Source organism: Ceratotherium simum, chromosome 16 (assembly GCF_057802395.1).
Source record: "Ceratotherium simum simum isolate JZ-2026a chromosome 16, ASM5780239v1, whole genome shotgun sequence".
NCBI lineage: Eukaryota > Metazoa > Chordata > Mammalia > Perissodactyla > Rhinocerotidae > Ceratotherium > Ceratotherium simum.
This window is the reverse complement of record NC_141915.1, coordinates 32173205-32194784: the sequence shown is the minus strand read 5'-3', so window position 1 is coordinate 32194784 and position 21580 is coordinate 32173205. Positions and strand designations below refer to the sequence as shown.

The 21580-nt window shown below is 39.1% G+C and overlaps 1 protein-coding gene across 6 annotated transcripts in view; it reads left to right on the top strand.

The window, feature by feature from the left end:
- The window catches only part of STXBP4 (syntaxin binding protein 4), a 157752-nt gene extending 137706 nt beyond the window's left edge, over positions 1-20046 (top strand). For 5 of the 6 annotated variants that reach the window (XM_004434744.3, XM_087440954.1, XM_087440949.1 and 2 more), the window contains one exon: positions 16050-20046. In XM_004434744.3, the coding sequence (XP_004434801.1) occupies positions 16050-16164 (115 nt within the window). In that variant the 3' untranslated portion in view covers positions 16165-20046. Of the gene's footprint in view, positions 1-12501; positions 12542-16049 lie in introns of those variants that run through there. The other variant, XM_087440952.1, reaches the window with a different exon arrangement.
- Positions 20047-21580: the final 1534 nt, after the last annotated feature.

Genomic DNA, 21580 nt, shown 5'->3' with positions numbered 1-21580 from the left:
GAAGCTAAACTTATCAAGGTCACACAGTGTAAAATTGCAGAGCCAAGATACAGATGCAGAGTTGTCTGGCTCCACAGCCAACCCCCCCCTCCCCCCCCCCCCCCCCCCCCGCCACACACACACGCCCCCCATGCTGCACCATCTCCACCTCCTTACATTAGTGTAGTATGTTTACGTGTGACAAGAAAGATATTTTAAACAGATCTTCATTTACATAGAGCTCTATACTTTATGCATTTTTAGATAGCAGAATAGAAACTTAGTTTTAAGAATAAGTAGTTATCTCCTGGAGGTTAGAAGGGTCAAATAGTAAAGATAAAAAAATCTAACAGTATACCAGTGCTTCCTTCACCCAGCTCATGGAGCCTCATGGAGGAATGGGGTGCTTACCGTGAGTTAGTTTTTTTTGCTAGAAGTTAACCCCATTCAAGCACCAGTGCTTATTTTAGCTTAACTATTCTTGATCAAAGTCTTATTTAATAAGTGTTACATGCTTCCCTGCCTTCTTATACCAAGGCCACTGAACAAAATCATTATGAACATCAATCTTGTACATAATACAGTGAGTTCTGCAGGGGGATGTTAAGCTGTATAAGCTAGAATAGAGATGCAGCTGTCATCTCTCTCTGCTGTCAATGTGCCTGGCACTCCCCTCATCCCCATTCTCCTTTTTTATCCTCTACACACTTCATCCTCTTCCTCAGGAGTTTCTTATTTGAAGAGCACAGGACGCCAGATAATCAGACTAATTTGAATTTTGTGTCAGTAGTCCTTGAGTGCAGGTCTGCAGGGGTTTGTATGTGAGTTGAGTACGTAAGTCTGGTACAGGTGGATTTGATTACAGGAAGGCCGTCTGGTATCGGGGAGAGAAGAGCAGGGGCTTTGGATTTGGAGAAACATGAGTTCACATGCTGGTGTCTCCACAGAATAGCTGAACAACTTTGGGCACATTTGCTTAACCTCTCTGGGCTTTAATTTCCACATTTATAGAATGGAAAGAATATTAGCACGTCATAGGGTTCCTATCCAGAGTGAATGAGCCTATGTATGTAAGGAACCTATCACCTGACCCAAAGTAGACACTCAGCAAAGGTTAGCCCTCTTCACTCCGTCTCCTCACTCTGACATTTTCATAGGGGTTTCTTCATGGCTCCTAGCTGCGTTCAGAGAGGTGAGGTTGCCAGATAAGTACTGTCTGCATAAGCAAGCATCCGCTATATGTCTTTCTTGGAACTGTTAAGCTTTTTGTTTTGTTTTTTAATCCTTCTCCTCCCGTTACTCCAACCAAAATTTTGAGCCTGGATAGCCTGGGTTAGCTTTTGAAATAGGTGTGGTTCATTTACCAGGTGAATGGTACTTTGGAGGCAAGAAATAACAAGTAATGACCTCAGGTCATTGCCTCCGTCACCTTTACTTAAAAAGAGCAGTGACTGAAATCACCCTTCCAGAACACCGGAGGAGATGATGGTCTGTATCCATGTAATCTCTTCCCTGAGATTGACATCTGTCACTGTCTTCCTAGAAATTGAATTGTTACGTCTGATGGAAGCCAAGCCTCAGGCAAAGGGATAACTGTCAGAGCTGTCCCAAGAATACCCAGATAAATTAGTCCTCATTGGGTATTCCTATCCATCTACATATCCACTGCACACCTATTAATACTTTGTAGTCATCTACTTAAGTTCTGACACAAGAGAACAAAGCATTTTACCTGGTGTAAGCAAATTTAATCAAAGTGTTAGCATTGCTATAGCCAGTGTACCATAGAACTAACAAACATATATATGTCTGTATATATGTGTATGTGTATATACCAATATGTGTATGCATATATGCATACAGGCAGGGCTTGCTCACTTGCAGTATGTATCTGTATATCTATATATCAAGGGAAAACTTTCTTATTTTCTCCTGAGAGAGAGTGTTGCAGTATTCTTAAATTTAACAACAAAATGCTGGTTATCTTGATGGTGCTATAATGAAATTATCTGGTTAACTTGACCATTTTTCCACCCAACTTCTTATCTTCCCTTTGAAGTTGTATACTATTACAGATTTATAGTAGTCTTTTTGTATGATTCCACTTTAAAAATTCATATACTTTATATGTGTGTTATATAATTTAACAAAATTATTATGAGAGTTATGTTTGATAGTAAAAATGAATTTAAATATTACAAATTAGACATAGCTACTACGTTGCTTTCATTATATTCTTATTTTCTGTTGAAAGATACAGATTCACTATAATCAATGATTGTGATTGTATTAATTCTCTATTGCTGCGTAATAAATGTCCCCAAAATTTTTCAGCTTAAAACAATAAACATATATTTTCTTACCCAGTTTCAGAGGACCAAGAATCCAGGTGTGGTCGTTGGATGATTCTGGCTCTTTCTCAATCTGGGTTTCTCATGAGGTGGCAATCAAGCTGTTAGCCAGGGCTGGGAATTGAAGAGTCACTTAGTGGGGCTGGAATATTTGTTCGGACCTCACGCATGTGGTTGTTGGCAGGAGGCTTCAGTTCCTCACCACAACGTGGACCTTTCCCACTAGTGCTATTGGGCTGTGCACAACATGGCAGCTGGCTTCCCCCAGAGCAAGAGACAAGGGAAAGAGTGAGAGCAAGAGAAAAACCAGACAAAAGCTACAGTGTCTTTTATAACCAACCTCAGAAGTGAGTGACGTACCATCACTTCTGCCATATGCTACTGGGATATAACCAACCTTAGTACAGTGTAGGAGGCAACTACACAAGAGTGTAAATGCCAGAAAGTGAAGATCATTGGGAGCTATGTTAGAGGATGCCTACTACAATGGTGTTTCACAATATAATATATGTAATATATTAGTTAAGCCAGCCTTGGTGGTCTAGTGGTTAAGATTCGTCACTCTCACCGCTGCATCCCAGGTTTACGTCCCAGTCAGGGAACCTCACCATCCATCTGTCACTTGTCATACTGTGGCAGCTGTGTGTTGCTCTGATGCTGAAAGCTATGTCACCAGTATTTCGAATACCAGCAGGGTCACCCATCGTGGACAGATTTTAGCAGAGCTTCCAGACTAAGGCAGCTTAGGAAGAAGACCCTGGCCACCCACTTCCAAAAAATTGGCCATGAAAACCCTGTGAATAGCAGAGGAGCATTGTTTGATCTAGCACCAGAAGGTGAGAGGACAGCGCAGAAAGACTGGGCAGGGTACCCCTCTGCTGTACACAGGGTCACTAGGAATCAGAAGACTCAGTGGCACTAACAACAAATTATACTAGTTAAAAATTATATATATATGTAATCTATACATCTATATAAACAATACAAAAATCTCAGTATTAGATACTTGGTTCAAATCTTAAATTATAGTATTGGTGATTTTTTTGAGTAGGTATAATCATTTGTTTTTTAAAGTTACCTAAACTTGGCTTGTAATTCTCCATGCATTCATTTGTGTTGATATGCCTTCATATCAGGTCTTCAAATCTGAGATAGCACTCCTCATACTATATAACCTGTTCTCCATTACATAGGAGGTGTTATACTTACAGCATTACAAAGGCATATCAGTAGAACCTAGGAGTCTCTTATTTCCGCATAAAACAGAAGTTTCTGTCTCCAGCAGGGAAGGCAAATAGATTTCAGCTCACTCTCTCACGCGTTGTTTGTGAAGAATTCTGAGGCCATTTTCAACCTCACTGATGTATGTCTTGACTGATTAGAGATATCTGCTGTGGGTGCAGGTGGCGAGAGGCATGTGGGACACATGCCACGTCTCTGCAGTCTTTGGTCTTCTAGAGCACATTGCTGACACAGAAACTCTGCCAGGATGACCAGTAATAATGCAAATAGTAGGTTGGAATGACAAAATAAACAGTGACAACCCCCCTTCCCAAAACTTCTTATGAGATATTCAGTATTTAAGAGCTTTGCCTTTATGACTCTAAATTTAGAGTAACTGATTTCCAGTAGGCTTGGTTATTCTCATTTCTCTCCAGTCAGAGTTCATTAGTGACCCTAAATGATTGTCTGAACTTGGGGTTGGGCATCCTATTAGGTTGGTCCTAGGTAGGAAAGAAGGTGGATGATAACCTATATATGAATGCAATTTGTTATTGTCAGCCCATGGTATTAATTAAAGGCTTAAGTTACATTGTGTCATCTCATTTATAAAATAAGTAAAAAATAGAAAACACTGGTGCCGGCCCGGTGGCGTAGTGGTTAAGTTCGTGCGCTCCGCTTCAGCAGCCCGGGGTTTGTGGGTTCAGGTTCGGATCCCAGGTGCGGACCTACACCACTCATCAAGCCATGCTGTGGCAGCGACCCACATACAAAGTAGAGGAAGATTGGCACAGATGTTAGCTCAGGGACAATCTTCCTCAAACAAAAAGAGGAAGATTGGCAACAGATGTTAGCTCAGGGCCAATCTTCCTCAGCAAAAAGAGGAAGATTGGCAACAGATGTTAGCTCAGGGACAATCTTCCTCAAACAGAAAGAGGAAGATTGGCAACAGATGTTAGCTCAGGGCCAATCTTCCTCAGCAAAAAGAGGAAGATTGGCAACAGATGTTAGCTCAGGGCCAATCTTCTTCACCAAAAAAATAGCAAACACAAAAGAAAAAAATTAGAGGTTATGTTTTCTTATCCTCTAACTATATTTTGCAAGTAGAGCCTATGTTAGGTAATTCTAATGTAATTAGAAATTATGGGCCGGCCCTGTGGCTTAGCGGTTAAGTGCGTGCTCTCTGATGCTGGCGGCCCGGGTTCGGATCCCGGGCGCACACCGACGCACCGCTTCTCAGGCTACGCTGAGGCCGCGTCCCACATACGGCAACTAGAAAGCTGTGCAACTATGACATACAACTATCTACTGGGGCTTTGGGGAGAAAATAAATAAATAAATCTTTAAAAAAAAAAAAAAAAAAAAGAAATTATGGATATTGAAGAGGGGAGGGAGGAGAGGAAGGAGTGGTTTCTGGATTGGAAATAAAAGGCTACTACCTTTAACTTTTCCTAATCCTTGCGAGATTATGTTAGCTCCACTTTAGCGGATACTGTCAGGAGCCCTCCCTCTGAAGACGTCATTAATTTGGTTGCTTTGATTCATTTTGGATGAATTAAGAAATGCCCACTGACAGCCTACTAAAGTCTAAAACTCACTTGATGAGGTATCAGGGCAATTTCTATGCACCTATCTTCAGGTTAGATAAGAAGAATGTGTGTAGGCCCCCTACTGTCTTTTACATGTATGAGAATCCTGAGCATTTCTTTCTTAATGAGACTATAATGAAGAAACCAATAAAGGACTTGAAGGGGAAAATATGGACCTTTTTAGTATTTTGTTCCTGAACACTTCTTGTTAGTGCCATCAAGTCAATTCCAACTCCTAGTGACCCTGCCCAGCCTTTTTGCACCATCCTCTCACCTTCCAGCGCTAGATCAGACGGTGTTCCGCTGCTATTCACAGGGCCTTCATGGCCAGTGTTTTCGGAAGTGGGTGGCCAGGTCCTTCTTCCTAGTCTGTGTTAGTCTGGAACCTCCGCTGAAACCTGTCCACCATGGGTGACCCTGCTGGTATTTGAAATACCAGTGACATAGCTTTCAGCATCACAGCAATACACAGCCACCACAGTATGACAACCAACAGATGGATGCTGTGGTTCCCTGATTGGGAAACAAACCTGGGCCGTGGCGGTGAGAGTGCCGAATCTTAACCACTAGACCACCAGGGCAGGCTCGAGCACTTCTTAGCCATGAATAAATTGTAAGGTATTGAAACCACCAGTTTGGATATAACCATCTATGTGATAACTGGTTTGGAATATCCAGTAATTAGTACAGTGCCTGGTGTGTGTAGGGACTTAATAAATATTTATCAAATGAATGAATGCTGTCTGGCAATTTGGGGCAGCAATTGGTGAGAAAAAAATATGGGCTTTAGTATCAGACAGATGTGGGTTCTAATGTTGATGCCACCATTTTTGAGTGTGACCTTGGTATAATTGGTATTATTTCAATTGTCTGCACCCCTTTTTCTCATCCAAAAAACGAAGATTGTAGTTTCTATCTCCCAGGAATGTTTTGTGAATTGAATAAAATAAGGGGTGTAAAGCCCCTGGCAAAATTCCTGGTACATGGTGAGTGCTTAACAGATGTTAGTCCACCCCTCCTTCGCTTATTTTATCCTACTGCTATTTGCCAATGGAGGAGTTGTAAATGACACCATTTACACAGCTGCAAATAGAAACCAGTAGCCAAAACCTACACTTATGCCACTCTCCAGCCAGTCAGAAGCCCTGTGAGAGGAGCGGAGAGGTTGCACTGCTCAGGAGCCTGAGAGAGCTTGCTCTGGATTGTCTATAAATATCCAGGAAGGGGTGTAGCCATATGAAGCACTGGATGCGCAGCTGTCATTTAAACGAAAGGCCAGCCAGCTGATGGGGGTTATTCAGCAAAGCTCACTGAAATGAATAAAACGTCCAGATCTAGACAGCCAACATCAAACTTCCCCCCCCCATTTAACCAATGACAAGTGTAACTGAGGCATGAAGCATGTTTTTTAGCATTTCATTGGAATAATATAAGCAAATCCTCCAGGACTGCATAAAGTACTTTGGAAATTCATTCCCTTTCTGGGGTTGTACTTTTATTTAGCCAGCTGTGGAATTCTCTCTGCCTCCAGGACCCTTTATTTAAATTTATCAACAAATACTAACTTTTTTGTTAAACACTTTCTCTTCCAAATTTGCTTGCTATATTAGTCTGCTAGGGCTGCCATAACAAAATACCACAGACTGGATGGCTTAAACAAGTTTTCTCACAATTCTGGAGGCCAGAAGTCCAAGATCAAGATGCCATCAGGACTGGTTTCTGGTGAGGCCTTCCTGGGATGGAGACAGCTGTCTTCTCGCTGTGTCCTCACATGGCCTCTTCTCGGTGTGTACACAGAGAAAGAGAGATCCCAGGTGTGTCTTCTTCTTCTTACAAGAACACCAGTCCATTGGACCAGGGCCTCATCTCCATGACCTCATCTAACCCTAATTACCTCCCCAAAGACCCTATCTGCAGATACAGCCACATTAGGTGTTAGGGCTTCAACTTATGAATTGGAGGAGGGTGTGGCCACTATTCAGTCTGTAACAATTGTTTCTCCATTAAATTACTTTCCATAAGATCTCTAGCACCATCTTTTTCTTCATCCAATAATCTCCGTTACAGTGTAGCATGTAATCTTTCTTCCTATACATTTACCAAGTTTGAGGCAAATTGCAAGAATTAATCCAAACCAGTGCCTTTTCCCTTAGGCCCCAGTCTTCAGTGGAACAGCGGCTGAGGGGAAGGGGAGTGTGTAAGCAGAATGATGGCTCCCCAACCACGTCCACATGCTAATCCTTTGAATGCGATAGGTTACATGGTAAAGGAGCATAAAGGTTGCAAGTGGAATTAAGGTTGCTAATCAGCTGACCTTAAAATAGGGAAATTATCCTGGATTATCCAGGTGGGTCCGGTCTAATCACATGAGTCCTTAATAGTGGAAGAGGGAGGCAGAAGAAGAGAGTCAGAGAAAGAGATGTGAAGATGGAAGCAGGTCAGAGATGTGCTATGTTGCTGGCTTTGAAGATGGGGCCACAAGCTATGGAATGTGAGTGGCCTTTAAATGCTGGAAAAGCAAGGAAATGGATTCTCCCCTAGAGTGTCCAGAAAGGAGTGTAGCCTTGCCAGCACCTTGATTTTAGCCCAGCAAGACCCATGTTGGACTTCTGATCTACAGAACTGTAAGCCAGTAAATTTGTCGTGTTTTAAGCCACTAACTTTGTGATAATTTGTTACTGCACCAATAGAAAACTAATACAAGGAGTTAGAGGTGGAGGGGAAGGGATAATGGTTATGATGGATCTAGAATGTGTCAGGCATGGAGCTAGGGGATTTATATATGTTATCTCAACTGTATTGAGGCAGGTAATATATGTTTTCTAGATTAGGAAACTGAGACTCAGAGTTTAAGTAACTTTCCCAGAGACACACAGGGAACCCACTGAGTACATGGGCAATCCGGAATTTCAAACCAGGTCTGCATAGTCTGTATGAAAGAATAGTGAACCTAGTCTGCATTGAAGCCCTAGCTCTGCTACTGTGTGACCTTGGACAGGGTACTTGAACTCTCTTAGCCTCAGTCTCTTCAACTGTAAAAATTGTAGAGAAAAGTAAGGTTCATGAGATTCATATGAAAAGCAAATTGGGAAATTGGTATCAAAGGACATTGTAAAGAACAAAATGCTTATCTGATGTAAAGTCTTCTCCAGCTGCCGTATACCTGAACATCCACATCAAATGAATGCTCTAGGATATTGAGGGGGCTGGAGGTCTTCTTGGATCAGACTTGGACTTTGTTACTTAGCATCAGCATTAACCAGGTCCCTCTATGAAACTCTCCATCCTTCTGTTGGGCATCAGGTGCCTAGGAACATGGCTCTGGCTGCATTCTGAATCATTTCAGAGGCTGAAAATCCCAGTGTGGTAAAATCGGCTCAGTAAAGGTCAGAGAATGAGGGGTGGGGTGAGCACTTAGCCAGACCACTTACCATCATGTGTATTTATCTTTGGTAACAGTTCATACTCTAATAGTTAACACAAGATTTGTTTTGCTAAAATAGTATTTTTTTGATGTAAATAATTATAACTTAAAGCCTGGGATTTGAGTAAGTTTACACATAATTCCAGCTATTTAGCAATTAAACTCTAGTTGAAATTGTTTGAATTATCATAGTGATTCAGTTATTACCTACCACCAAAGATATGAATAGACCTTTTCAAGTTACTCAGATATGAGAATATTGGTGAAGAGGGCTAGTAATTCTGGTTATTTGGTAACTTTTTGACTATTTAAATAAATCGAACTTTTTTCCTGATAAAGTTGAGTTTCTATACACATATTTCTGAGTCATTTAGGGCAAGGCCACTGCATTATCACATCTGAAGATTGTTTTATCTGATCCTCAATTATAAATAAGCTAATCTACCACTTGGGAGCATTTTTTACTCAGTGGTATAACAATAGTAATATATCAGTGGAAGGTCTAATGGATCCATGCATCAAACATTTATTGACCCCCACTTTCTGTGAGCCAGACACTGGAGCTATAAAGATGCATAGGAAACTTCCCTGCCCTCCCGAAGCTAACAGCCTAGTGGGCAAAGATAGACAGATTAAGAATTCATTGCCACATGATGTGACAAGTGTCAGACTGCTGGGAAAGCAGGCCTCACACAGTACTCTTTATTTATACTTACTCAATAAAATTTTTATGAATTTTGTGGCAAGTGCTTTAAAAAATGCTTTAGACATATAATCTATGATCATTGAATTAGTCAGTCAGCACATCTTTATCTCATCTCATAAAGCTGAAGAGCCCTTTCAGGTGATCATTTAATCCATCCCAGAACCTTCATACATATTATTGTTGAAACCAACCCAGATAACAGAGCCTCAGAGAGGAGGATAACATAATGGTTAAATTCTCAGAAGTCAGATTTGGATCCAGGTCCTGGCTCTAATACTTACTAGTTTTATGACCTGGAGTGAGTTAGTTCACCTCTCTCAGTATTAGTTTCCTCATATATAAGATGAGGATAAGTATAACTCTTTCTCTCCTTTAAAATATACTAAGGTTCTAAAAGACCTTAAATAAGTCCATTTATTCACAAGTCCATGGTGGCACCATTGGAAACAATTAGTATGTAAAGTTCATGAGAGAACTATAAAGGTTGATGGCATGTTTGGTTTTTAGCCCATAATTTTTACTATAAGTGAAGGTTTCTACTTTATAGCACTCACTCTCAATATGGAGTCAATAATACTTATAAAACACCTCAAGACTTTAGAGATAGTCTTACAAGGGACCCCTCCAAGTCCCTTTCAGCTTTGTGATTTTTGGATGTCAATTCTTCTCTAATATAATATATACATTTATATTTTTAGTGTAGTCAGTTTAACTTTGGCAAAAAAATAATACTAGAATAAGTTTAAAATTAGTTGAAATTTTCTTTCAAATAATTTTAGTTATTTTAAGATTTCAAATCTGGTATTTAAGAAAAATACATTTATTCAGATGTTTATTAAACTTATTTTATTGGATAAACTAAATAAAAGGCTTATGACTTGTATTGTAATTCTTACTGTTTTAATAACATTAAAAATTAAAGTACCTTCTGTATTTGATGCACTTCTACTCATAAGTGGGAATTTAATGTGGAAACTTTGGTGATCGTCTTGCAAACTTGTTTCTAATTAATTTTAGTTCCATTAATCTGGATTCTGACAGTCTTTTGATTATTGACATAAATTTAAAGTAGCATGAAAATATGTATTTATTCCCTGTTTTCTGTGTTTTAGAAAGGCAAGCTCTTTGATTCGTAAAAGTAGTATATGTATTTCTAGGAAAGTAATAATCACGACTTCATCTTGAAATACTCTCTTCTTGCTTGACATTGACTTAGAATGACACTAGCTGCTATACCAAACCACAGCCTCTCAGTGTCTTAACGTTCACATACCAGTCAATGCAGGGATTCCTGGTTCATGGATGGCGTTTCTTTTCTTTGGGTGGTGACTTCGAGACCTCAACAACTTCTAGCACATGGCTCTGCCATCCCCTTGGGCCTCAGAGTCCTCTGCATTCAGTTAGTGGATGAGGAGTAAGAGTAGAGAAAACACTCCAGTTTTTTTTTTTTTTTTGGGTGAGGAAGATCGGCCCTGAGCCAACATCCATTGCCAATCTTCCTCTTTTTGCTGAGGAAGATTAGCCCTGAGCTAACATCTGTGCCCATCCTCCTCTATTTGGTATGTGGGACACTGCCACAGTATGGCTTGATGAGCGGTGTGTCAGTTCGCACCCAGGATCCAAACCTGCAAACCCCGGGCCGCCAAAGCGGAGTGTGTGAACTTAACCACTGTGCCGCTGGGCCGGGCCGGCCCCCACTCCAGCTTCTTAAAAACCCCTGGCCTACAAGACACAAACCTCAATTCTCTCACCTTCCATTGGTAGGAACTAGTCACATGCTCACATAAGGATGTAGATGAAAGGGGAGCTGGAAAATGTAGTCTCTTCCAGGGCAGCTGCCTCCTGATAACAACTCTACAGTATGGAATGGAGAACATAAATGTTGGTGGACACTGCCAATCGGTGTATGAGAATGTACAAATATAGCAACTATAAAATTCTGAATAATTATTTATTAGTATCTAATAGTCCAGTGTATAGGTACCAGTGTCAGTGGGACATGTTCTTTGAGGTCTTCTGTATTTTTTTATCCTACAGTGATTAAAAACAGAGCTACCCAGAGCTGTAATTTGTGACTATAGAACACTTTCTTTCTTTGAAAAATTAATTGCATCAGCTTCAGACCTGGGATGTTTTGGTTCTATACAAAATTGCCAGCAATCTAAGCTTCTGTATATTATTTGAAAAAAATGTTATTAATATTTTCCATATTTTTTTCAGGAATTTTCTTTTCAGTGATCTAGTTTTACAAGTATAGTGACATAGCAATTTTTTCCAATATTATGCATAAGTAATATTTTAGATTCTTGTAATATGATTTGATATCTGAGACCTAGAGATTTTTTAATTAATTGGATTTTTTGAACTTTCCAAAGATATCTGATGTATTTTTTTATAGAAAGTGCCGTAAATATATAATAAAAATAACATTTGTCCTCAAAACTGTAAAGATATGGATGGCATCCTGCTAATATTTGATCAGAGCCTCGCTGGATTTCCGAATGCCTAATTACGAAATGCTCAAAGTGTTCCATGATATTTACAAAGTTCATTAATGAGAAATATTCATATTGATTTTTGGCATATATTTCTAAAATTATGTAAGAGGGAACTCTTTATATATCCATGGAAACAAACTGCCTGTAATTTTCTCTTAAACGTGTTTTGGAATGGATACTTCATATTACTAATCTGTAGTCATTCTCATAACCAGTGTCTGACAAGAATACATGCCGCTTCATGGTTGGGTGACTTTTTTATAATTTTATTGATACCATTCACTTTTTGTTCTTACCTTCTAATTTGTTGTCAATTGGGATTATTTTTTAAATATAAATCTTTTATTGTAACTACTACTTGCAATTTATGGCCAGTTGTAAAATTTTCCGGTGTTTCCAAGTTACTGGTGCCAGAAACAGATTGAATTAACATGGATTTACTTATTTGTATTTTTTTATGGTTCATATGAATGTTGTACACATAAGACTATCCCCCCGCCCCCAAAAAAAGAACATTGGAAGTTAATTACTTTGGCTCATTATTCTGCAGCTTTATCTTAAACATGATAAAATAGTACATGCAATCTTGCTAAATTCACAATGCTATATAAATAATGCCATCTCCAATGGAAGATTAACAAAAGGACCTATGTCATCATCACAGAGGGTTATAAGAATGAATTTATACAAAACTAGTGCACTTTTTGTCTTTAAACCACTTTTCTCTTAACAGGCTGTCCTAAATTTTTATTTTGAAAGAAAGCATTTTACATGCTAGGAGGTAAGAAACATAAGGAGGGTAATTATAATGGGATTTAAATAATTCACTTAGATTTCTTTGCCAATAAAATAAAGTGTATTCTCTTGGTTTATTTTTTATAAGCTCTGAAATATGTCTTTCAATTTACTAATATTATAAAAGAAAAAACTCAACACTGTCATCTTCCCGAATCAAATATTAATGTTTTCCAGCAACAGATTTGGCAATCATTTAGAGGCAAGTAGTATTATGCTTTTTAGATTTTCAAATATATCTGAACTGCTGTTGGTGGCTCCCCAAATCAGGTCAGATGCACTCTCTGCAGGAACGTTTGCCAGAGGTACTGTATGTTCAAATGGAAGATTTTCATGTTTCATAGTCAGCCTCATTTATTCTCCAGACCTCTAAATTTTTCATGCTAAGTAACAGCATCTTACTTTGTCAACCATGGGGTCTTTATTAATTCAACAGAGTCAACAGGGCTGATTTATTCTCTCTCTTCTCAGTTGAATTACCAAGCACACAAATCAGAGAGGAAATATTTCTAATACTAAAATGTTCTCCAAGCCAGTAAATCTGGGATTATCTCATCATACTGATTATGTCAAAGCTCTTCAGTCACATTGTGCCCTAGGACATAAAATTGAATAGTATACCCACAAAGGGCCCCATCCCAGAGTCATAGGAAGAATTCCAAGTTTTTCTTACAATAATCAGAAAGCCATAATTATCAATGAAACTAGCCATGATCATTTATTGAATATCTGCTTGTCGCCAGGCACATTACGTGCATTACCTGAGTTTTAGAAGCATTGGTTCTGGATGTTTTTATGAAAGACCCGGGTGTGAAATGTGTCCTTGAAGCCCAGAACACTATCTCTCTGTTGCTCAAGTTTTATTTTTTCTAGTGAGTAGCTGTTGTAATTGCCTGTTTGGTGCTTAGGTGTGTGTTTTTTAAACATGTACAGAGAAGCGTATTGTGAATATAAGATTAATCAATATTTTATGGTGTTCCTTTTGTATTTGCAGTAAGATCAGATGTTGATTTGTTAATTAAAAGTGCTTAACGAAGGTTACTGGCAAGGATGACCTTCTGGTGAACTTTCTAATATTTATTGTTTAGAGCCTATAACTACATTTTTTTCTTAGACATTTGTTTTTGATTATTATAAATTATCAATTTAATGAAATGTCCATATATGGACAGTTATAACATTTCAAGCATGAGAGCTTTATTTTTTAAAAAGTCAAGTAGGAAAGCACGCACCCAAACTCATCCCTCAGGTAATTGTTCCTGTTTATCTTCCTTCCCACCCTCCACAGTTAGGGGTCATTACAGGGGAGGGAGGATTTATCATCATCCAAATTAAAGTCTCTTCTTTGGACTAACATATTGTAAATGTGCTGATAAACATTAAAGTATATATACCAAGAGTTTGAAATTAGCAAAACTGTCTCATGGAGCTTTTTCCTTTTAGTTTAAACAGGTATTTTGTCCAGGATGGCGTGTCCTCATTCCACCTTGCAGCCGTGTTCTGGCCCTCTTATGTGACACTCATTAGTGTTTCTTTAAAACCGCTTTCAATTTAAGCCACTTTCCAGCTTTATAAAAGCCTTGAAATGAAGTTAACCTGTGCAGAATCAAATGCCTTAGTAAGTTTAACCTCCATAAGAAGAAATTCCATTAAACCATTTTAAAGAGATAATAGTAATGTGGACTACTGTCAAGAGAATAATGATTCTTTGTACCACTTAACCACACTCCAAGGTTTGAAACTAGGAAGATGTCTGGGCCTTACCACCTTCTCCTTGATTCTTAAATATCTGAAACTTTTTTACCCCATCATGAAACTATCAGTGATCTTCCATGGAAAGATGCATTTTTTATATTTAAGCACAGAAGTTGAATAATTTGTACAGGGGGACATGGATAGAATTTAGAGTATAAGATTGAAAACAAACCAAATCCAGTAATGACAGTGAAACTGACGATTGCACTAAGTCCAACAATTTCAGTTACTGTCATCAACCGCTGATGAAGTAAGAGCATTTTAGTGATAGTTCCCAAATTGTGCTCTGTGGAACACTAGCCCCGTGTGTGCTAAGAGGCTAGTTTCAGTCATATTGCATACTCTTGGAGAGTCATAGAACACATTAGTATATTTAAGGCTCTGAGAAATCCTAAAGAAGCCTAGATAACTATGTTTAACTTAGTGTTATCTCAAACTTATTTGACCATAGAATTCTCTTCTTCACATAACATTTTGTAAAAACCCTTGGAACACTCTGTGGAAAATGTTATCCTGTAATATAGGAGGTGCTTTTAGATCCACAATCTTATTTGATCCTCATAAGTGCCAGCCCTCAAAAGGACTTGATCTAAGACATGATGCTGCTTCTGAGGTTGAGTTTGGGTAGGATAGGGGCAGGGGGAACTGATCTAGGATAGATGAGGGCTGTGGGGTAAACCAGGGCTAGAAAGAGGATCCAAGGAGAAGAAACAAATCATCCTAATTCCAAAAGCTGGCTGTCCAACACTCAGGAGCTGGACAGATAATGTGGATTTAGGAGATTCATCCAGCTGAAGGATGGGAGTGGGATACTAGGTCTGAGAAACACCGTCCCCCAGGTAGGGGCACACTTGGTGATGTTGTTTCCCCACTCCCCGAACATGCCCTGTATCTTTTGTACGTCCTTCCTTACCTCTGCTTGTTCTCCCTGAAATGCCTGGTCATTTGTTCTGAGAACATGTTAGGCACCATAAATTCAAAGATAAGAAACATACTTCCTGCCCTCAAGGAGCTTCATATGCAGTAAGAAGGCTTAAAAATAAACGGGCATTTATAACAATGTAATAAGATAAGACCATGGGCACAGATCAGAGCAATCTTGAAGGAGATTTGGTTCTTTAGAATTAGTATGAGTTAACTAGGTAAATAAGGTGGGAGGAAGGAAGATTGTAGCAGAGAAGAAAGTGTTGTTGAGGCAAGTAAAAAACAAAGTATGTCATACCGTAGAGTAGGTATTTGATCCAGAAGGCATTGGTTGGCACTGAATTTTTAGCGGGTGAGCCACAGAGTATGATTTGTCATTTAGAAAGATTTCTTGGCTGGAGTGGAGACTGAATTAGAAAAGAGCTAGAACAGAGGCAGAGAGACAAGCTATTTCAGTGACCCAGGCTATAGCACTGGAAAAGGCGAGGAAGGAAAAGATTCCAGTGATGTTACAGCAAGACAATCACAGGACTTGCTGACTGACTGAAAGTCAGGTAAGGAAACGTGAGGAGTCAAAGATGACCCATTCTCCTGTGTTCCTTTTACCAAAGAAGAAAAATAGAAATGATTTTTGTTGAACCTTAAAACACGTCTAAGACTTATAAAAACTATTGGATCCAGTTCCAACTGCTTCCTATCACAAGGGACTGCAGTAGGGGAGAAGCAGTGTCACTAGGATCAGTACTTGCGTGGATGGGTAGAAGGACCACCTCTCAGATTGTAATTGCATTCCTTGTTCTTCTCGAGTCACGTAACGCAGACCACGTCCTGGATCCATCCCGTGATGAGTGCACTGAACCTGCCCTGCTCAGAGGAGAATGAAGAGGATTGCTCCAGAGAACTTCCTGACCAGAAGAGCTGATGGTCTTTTGTAGGCAGCTGAGCTCCATGGTCTTCTGGCATCTCAGTCTACTGGATGAGGATGGCTCTGCGGCACCTCCTATTCTTACTAAAATAGGAGTAAGATACACACTAATCTACACTACTTATTGAAGTTGTGAAGTGGAGACTGGATTCCGGCTATTTTTGTAAAACTTTTTGATATAACTGTATACATTTACAAGCTCAATCGCCACTACAGTAGTTCTTTAAGAATAATCTAGTCGTATTTTTTGAAATCATTTGTAATTAGATTTTATAATATGTATGCTTTTTTCTTATAATTCTATATATAGTTCTTTGTAGAGTATCAGATACAATGGTTTTTATAATTAAGACTTAGATTGGAAAATTATGTGAACATGGTGAAACGCTTCATGAATTTGTAATTCACTAACCTTTTGTATCGTATCTTAGGAAAGTGATTGAAGCAAGCTTTCTGGGGCTTCTTAAGGATCACATTCAGACAACTATCTCACAGGTTACTGAATACAGGCTTATCTCTTTATGGGTCTTTCTAATTTGCAAAATGCTTTTCAGACCCAGTTTTATTTAAACCATATGATATGCCTGTGAGGCAGATCCAGTGAGTATTTTTATTTTTGTTTTTCAGTTAGGGAAATAGTGGTTCAGAGAAATGAAGCACCTTATCCTGGAACAGCTAAGTCTTCTGATTCCACGTCCAGTCCTCTTTCCACCGCACCCTGCCGTCCCTGCAGAGGGAGGTTACAGCCCCACACACGTGGCTCTGTTGATGTGAGCTCCGCAGCTGTGCACTCCAGGGACCACAGAGATTCAGGGGGCACCTCTTCAGTCAAAGATGGCCCCCACATAACCCCACTATTCTCCTATAAACTCTTCCCGGTTCTTCACCCCCAGACACTCACCACGTAGGAACACAGCTCTGTGATGACATTTCTGCAGGCTTCTTGCAGCAGTTCACAATTTTCTAAAGTAAAGGGACTGGCTCACATCTGGGATTTGCCTTGCTTTGGTTGCGCTTGCCAGAGGGAGCGTTTGAGGGGAGTTGACGAGAAGAGGGGCGTCAGAATCTCCTCTGCTATCAAAAGAGACATCCTTGAACTCTTCTGCTATGAGTTCAAGACTGACCTCATTATTGCTGACTTATCACCCTCCAAACTCATTATACTTTTGCTCTTATTGTATTGTAAGGATGCTGCTAGACAGTTTCTGGAAGGAATGAGCCATTAACTTGGAGAGCTAAAGATTTTCTCTCAGTTTAATGATTTAAACTTAAAGCTGGGAAATGGGGGGTGGCGTGGGGATGAAGTTATTGTAAATGTCCTGGGCATTAGGTACCAGCTGAATAATAAAAAGGGACTTATTCTTATCCAATGTTATTATATTGTCAGGTAATATACTTAGGAAGACAGTGAGTAAGAATCATTAATCAGAATACCCCATTCTCAAACCACGCCTGATAACGTAGAGAAGTTATATTTGTCACTCTGGCCTCTTCTCTTCTCTTCTCCCCACCCCCACCACCATCAACACTCTTCCTCCTCCTTCCCCTCTCCCCCCCTCCTCCCCCTTTCTTCCCCGCTTCTCTCCCTCCGGCCTCACTTCTGAAATACAAGTAGGAAAAAGGAACTCAGAACCTTCAGGTTCTGGAAGGAACTTTGAAGACACCTGATTCAGTGATTTTCAAACATCGTTTGATGGAAAAGACTCATTCTTCAAGTGAAGTCTTATGCAGAACCCCAATATATGTAATAGATTTTTTAAGAATATTGGTGCTCAGATTGAAACAAGATGGAGCCTGGAGCCCTGTTAAAGCAGCCCCCAGCACTGCTGTGTAAACCTTGAGCTCCTTGGAACATAGTGTGAGAATCATGGATTAGAACCACTTTATAGGTGAGTAAACTGAGATCCTAAGAGTTCACACCATAAATTAGTGGCCAAGTCAAGATTAGACCTAGGTCCTAAGTATCCTAGTCCACTAAATTTTATATGGTATGTAATGTGCATGTATATTGTAAATATATGTGTGCATTGTGCTCACCCACATATTCCTGAAATTCCCCCAAATTATTTTTCGGTAGGATTTATAATTTATGTCTTGAATAATAACGTAAAGTCAAATCCAGGCTGATAGGTAGTCATGAGCCCTGAGAAAAGTTTCAGATGGCTGGAAAGGACTTGGGTTTCACCTGACAGCTATTTGAATATTAGAAAGCCTCAGGGAGACCTCTTTCCTTGTGTCCCCCAGAGGTGAGTGAGATTCTCAAACACCTGAAGTTACTCTTATAAGTTAGTATCTATAATTGTGAAAGTACAGACTTTTGTTGTTCCTGAATTAATGCTATGAAATTTCCCTCCTCCTACTGGGAGTGTTTTTCTCATTTGTTTCCAGTGGGGCAAATAGAGGAGATGCTAGAGTCACTTGACTGACTCTAGAGTCACATTTCACTGACAGACACCTCATATGTTAACTTTGCTATTTTTTGCCACTTTCCTGCCTGCTTCTGTCAAATACCTCATGGCAAGGTCTATAAACATTGTAATATTAAGTATTTTGTGCTATACATTGTGATGGGCAGTTTGTATATGTTATTTCATTATCTTCTTAAAACAACCCCATGAGGTAGAAACTATAATGACCCCATTTTGTAAAGAAGAAACTTAGGTTTAGAGAGAGTTGCTAATCTTTGCGTAAGGCTCACACAGCACCTACCTGTGAAGGCTGGGGTTCCAGGCAGGCCTCACAGAGCCCATCCTCTTAAACTACCGTGCACAGCTGCTTAGATTCAGGGTGTGTGATGCCAGGGGCAGAGCTGGGGTCTGTGGATCAGTTTTACAAAGAGACAGATTCCAATTCAGTGCAATAAGGAACTTTCTGGTAGTTAGCACTCAAGAAAGAATTCCCTGGGAGAAAGTGGAAGCACTTTCAGTATCCAGTCAATCTGAACTGATTATAGGAATGTTGCTGAGGAGGTTCGGGTCTGAATTGGCTGTACTGTTTGAGCACTGTCTGAGAGTCCCTCCTCTTTATGCTTCTGTGACCTCTAAACCACCAGATAAATGCTGTAACGGACACTCAAAGAAACGTATGGTGGGGACTCATTAGAAATCCTCTCCCATTGCAAATAGAACCCCCAAATTATTTTTTGGTGAGTCAGCATTTGCATAACGAGTCTTTCTTTAATATAAATCAACCCTATTGACGTGGTCATTGTAAACTCTTCTTCATTGACCCACTGACTCAGATTTTAGGGTTAGAAAAATCTCAGTGTTCTTATGTCCTTCCATCTCAATTTACTAAAGAGTAACCAGGGTTAGCCATCCTTACTCATTCATTCTCAAAATATTTCCTGCAAACCAACAGTGTGCCAAGCATTGTGTTTAAGCACTGTGGCAAGGTAGGGCAGTAGCTAGCCACTTCCTGGCTTCTGCTTACTGTTGGTTTTAAGGAAAAAATCTTCTCAGGTGGCCAGAATTGAACAGCTTCTCTTTAATTTTTTAATTTTAAAAATAATCTATTTCCATTAAAAAATCAAGTAGTGTGGTACTGAATAAAGTAAAAAAAAAATCCCATCTCACTTTCCAGAGGTAGTCATCACTAATACTGTGATGAGTATTTTTACTCAAAGGAAATCCTACTGTTAAGCAGCTTTCTTTTGACTTAATATATTGTGGTCATTTTTTCATGTCAATACATAGATTAATGTTGTATTTCAAATGTTTGTATAAAATATCACTACCCAGATAACTCATAATTTGGGTAGCCAGCAATCTATTGATGAACACTTAGGCTGTTTTAAGTTTTCTCTGTTACTAAGAATGTCACAGTGAATATTTTTATGTTCATATTCTTATATTCATTAAATTCTTTTCCTCACATGTCTATGCACTCGTTCCAATATGTCTATAGTGGGAATACATTCGTAAAAGTAAATTGCTACATCAAAAGTATGTTCATTTTAATTTGGGGAGATAATCATAAAGTTTCCTCCATAAAAATAGGACCAGTTTACACAACCACCAATAGTATACAAGAGCTTTTTTTGGTCCAAGCAATAACTTTTCTGATTGTTTTTGTCCTTTAAGAAGAACCTTCTTTCCGTCGTTGTCTAAGGACCTGAACTTTTTTGTCATTGGGTTTTAGTTGTCCTACAGCAACAGAGACTGACTCGCTGCATAGTGGGTAGTCCAGCAGTGACTAATTCACTGCATGTTGAACACATTGTTACTCTCATCTTTTTACTTGAAAACATTGACCTTTCCTACTTTCTATATAGTGGTGGTGAGGGTCGCCTTGTAAATGAGCTGACTTGGGTGAGAGCCCTTGGTAAAGTGCAAAGCACAATACAAACACATCCACAAGTCCTTTCAGCCTCACTTGCCCCATCTGTATAAGGAGGATAGTAATGCTCTGCTTCTTCCCAAACCAATTCAACTCAGCAACCATTTCCTGAGCACCTGCTAAATGCCAGGCAAGATGCAAGGTCTTGAAGTTACCATGCTGAAGAGTACCGATCCCCAAATCAAGAAGCTCATAGTCTGAAACCTTTTTCCTTTCTTTTCTTTTTTCTCAAAAACCTTTTATGTTTCCTTAAAGGAGTAAGAAGTTAGGGGTTTGTTTAGTAAGAGCCCCTGAAGAGAGGCCTTTTATCACTCTTAAATTTGAATAATTCCAAAATAATATTAACAGCACCCCTTGACTAGAAATGAAAGAAAAGGAACATACTGTATGAAGGGCCTCTCTGATAATAAATGCAGAGCAGCTGTAAAAATACAGGGTCAAATGATACTTTCATAAAGCATTTGCAAAATTAGAAAATATTATCCTTTTTCCAGGGGGAAATGGGACAATTTTATTTTCTCTGCCAAGTGAAATGCAACTTTTTCAAAGGTCAACAAACTAGAATTTACAGTATATAGAACAGAAAGGATGGAACTAACATTAAAACAACTTTACGTATTCTATTGCATATAACTTTTGAGAAGGTGAAAAGAATTTTAAACAGAATATGCTTGTGGAGCTCAACTTGGGAAATAAAACACCCAAGATGTTTTAAACATAACTATCCACGTGTAATATCATTGTGCCTGCATGATGATTATGTAAACATTAAATGCAATTCTGTGTTTGCTTTCTTCATATGACTTTTTACATTTGACTAATACTACTTTTGTTAATTTTTTTTTAAGTTTGATTTTCACTCTGGAGTGTGGGGGTCTGAGGGAAAGAGCAGTCAGATTAATAGCTCTGACCCTCCCATTCCCATTTCTCCATCATGAAATTATTCTCTATCACTTCATTCTGTTTATTCCTTTTACATTATTTATCAATTTGTAATGATCTGTTTGTTTACTGCGTTCCTTAATAATTTATTATTATTAATCTGTCTTATCCACCACTACATCCTCAGGATCTA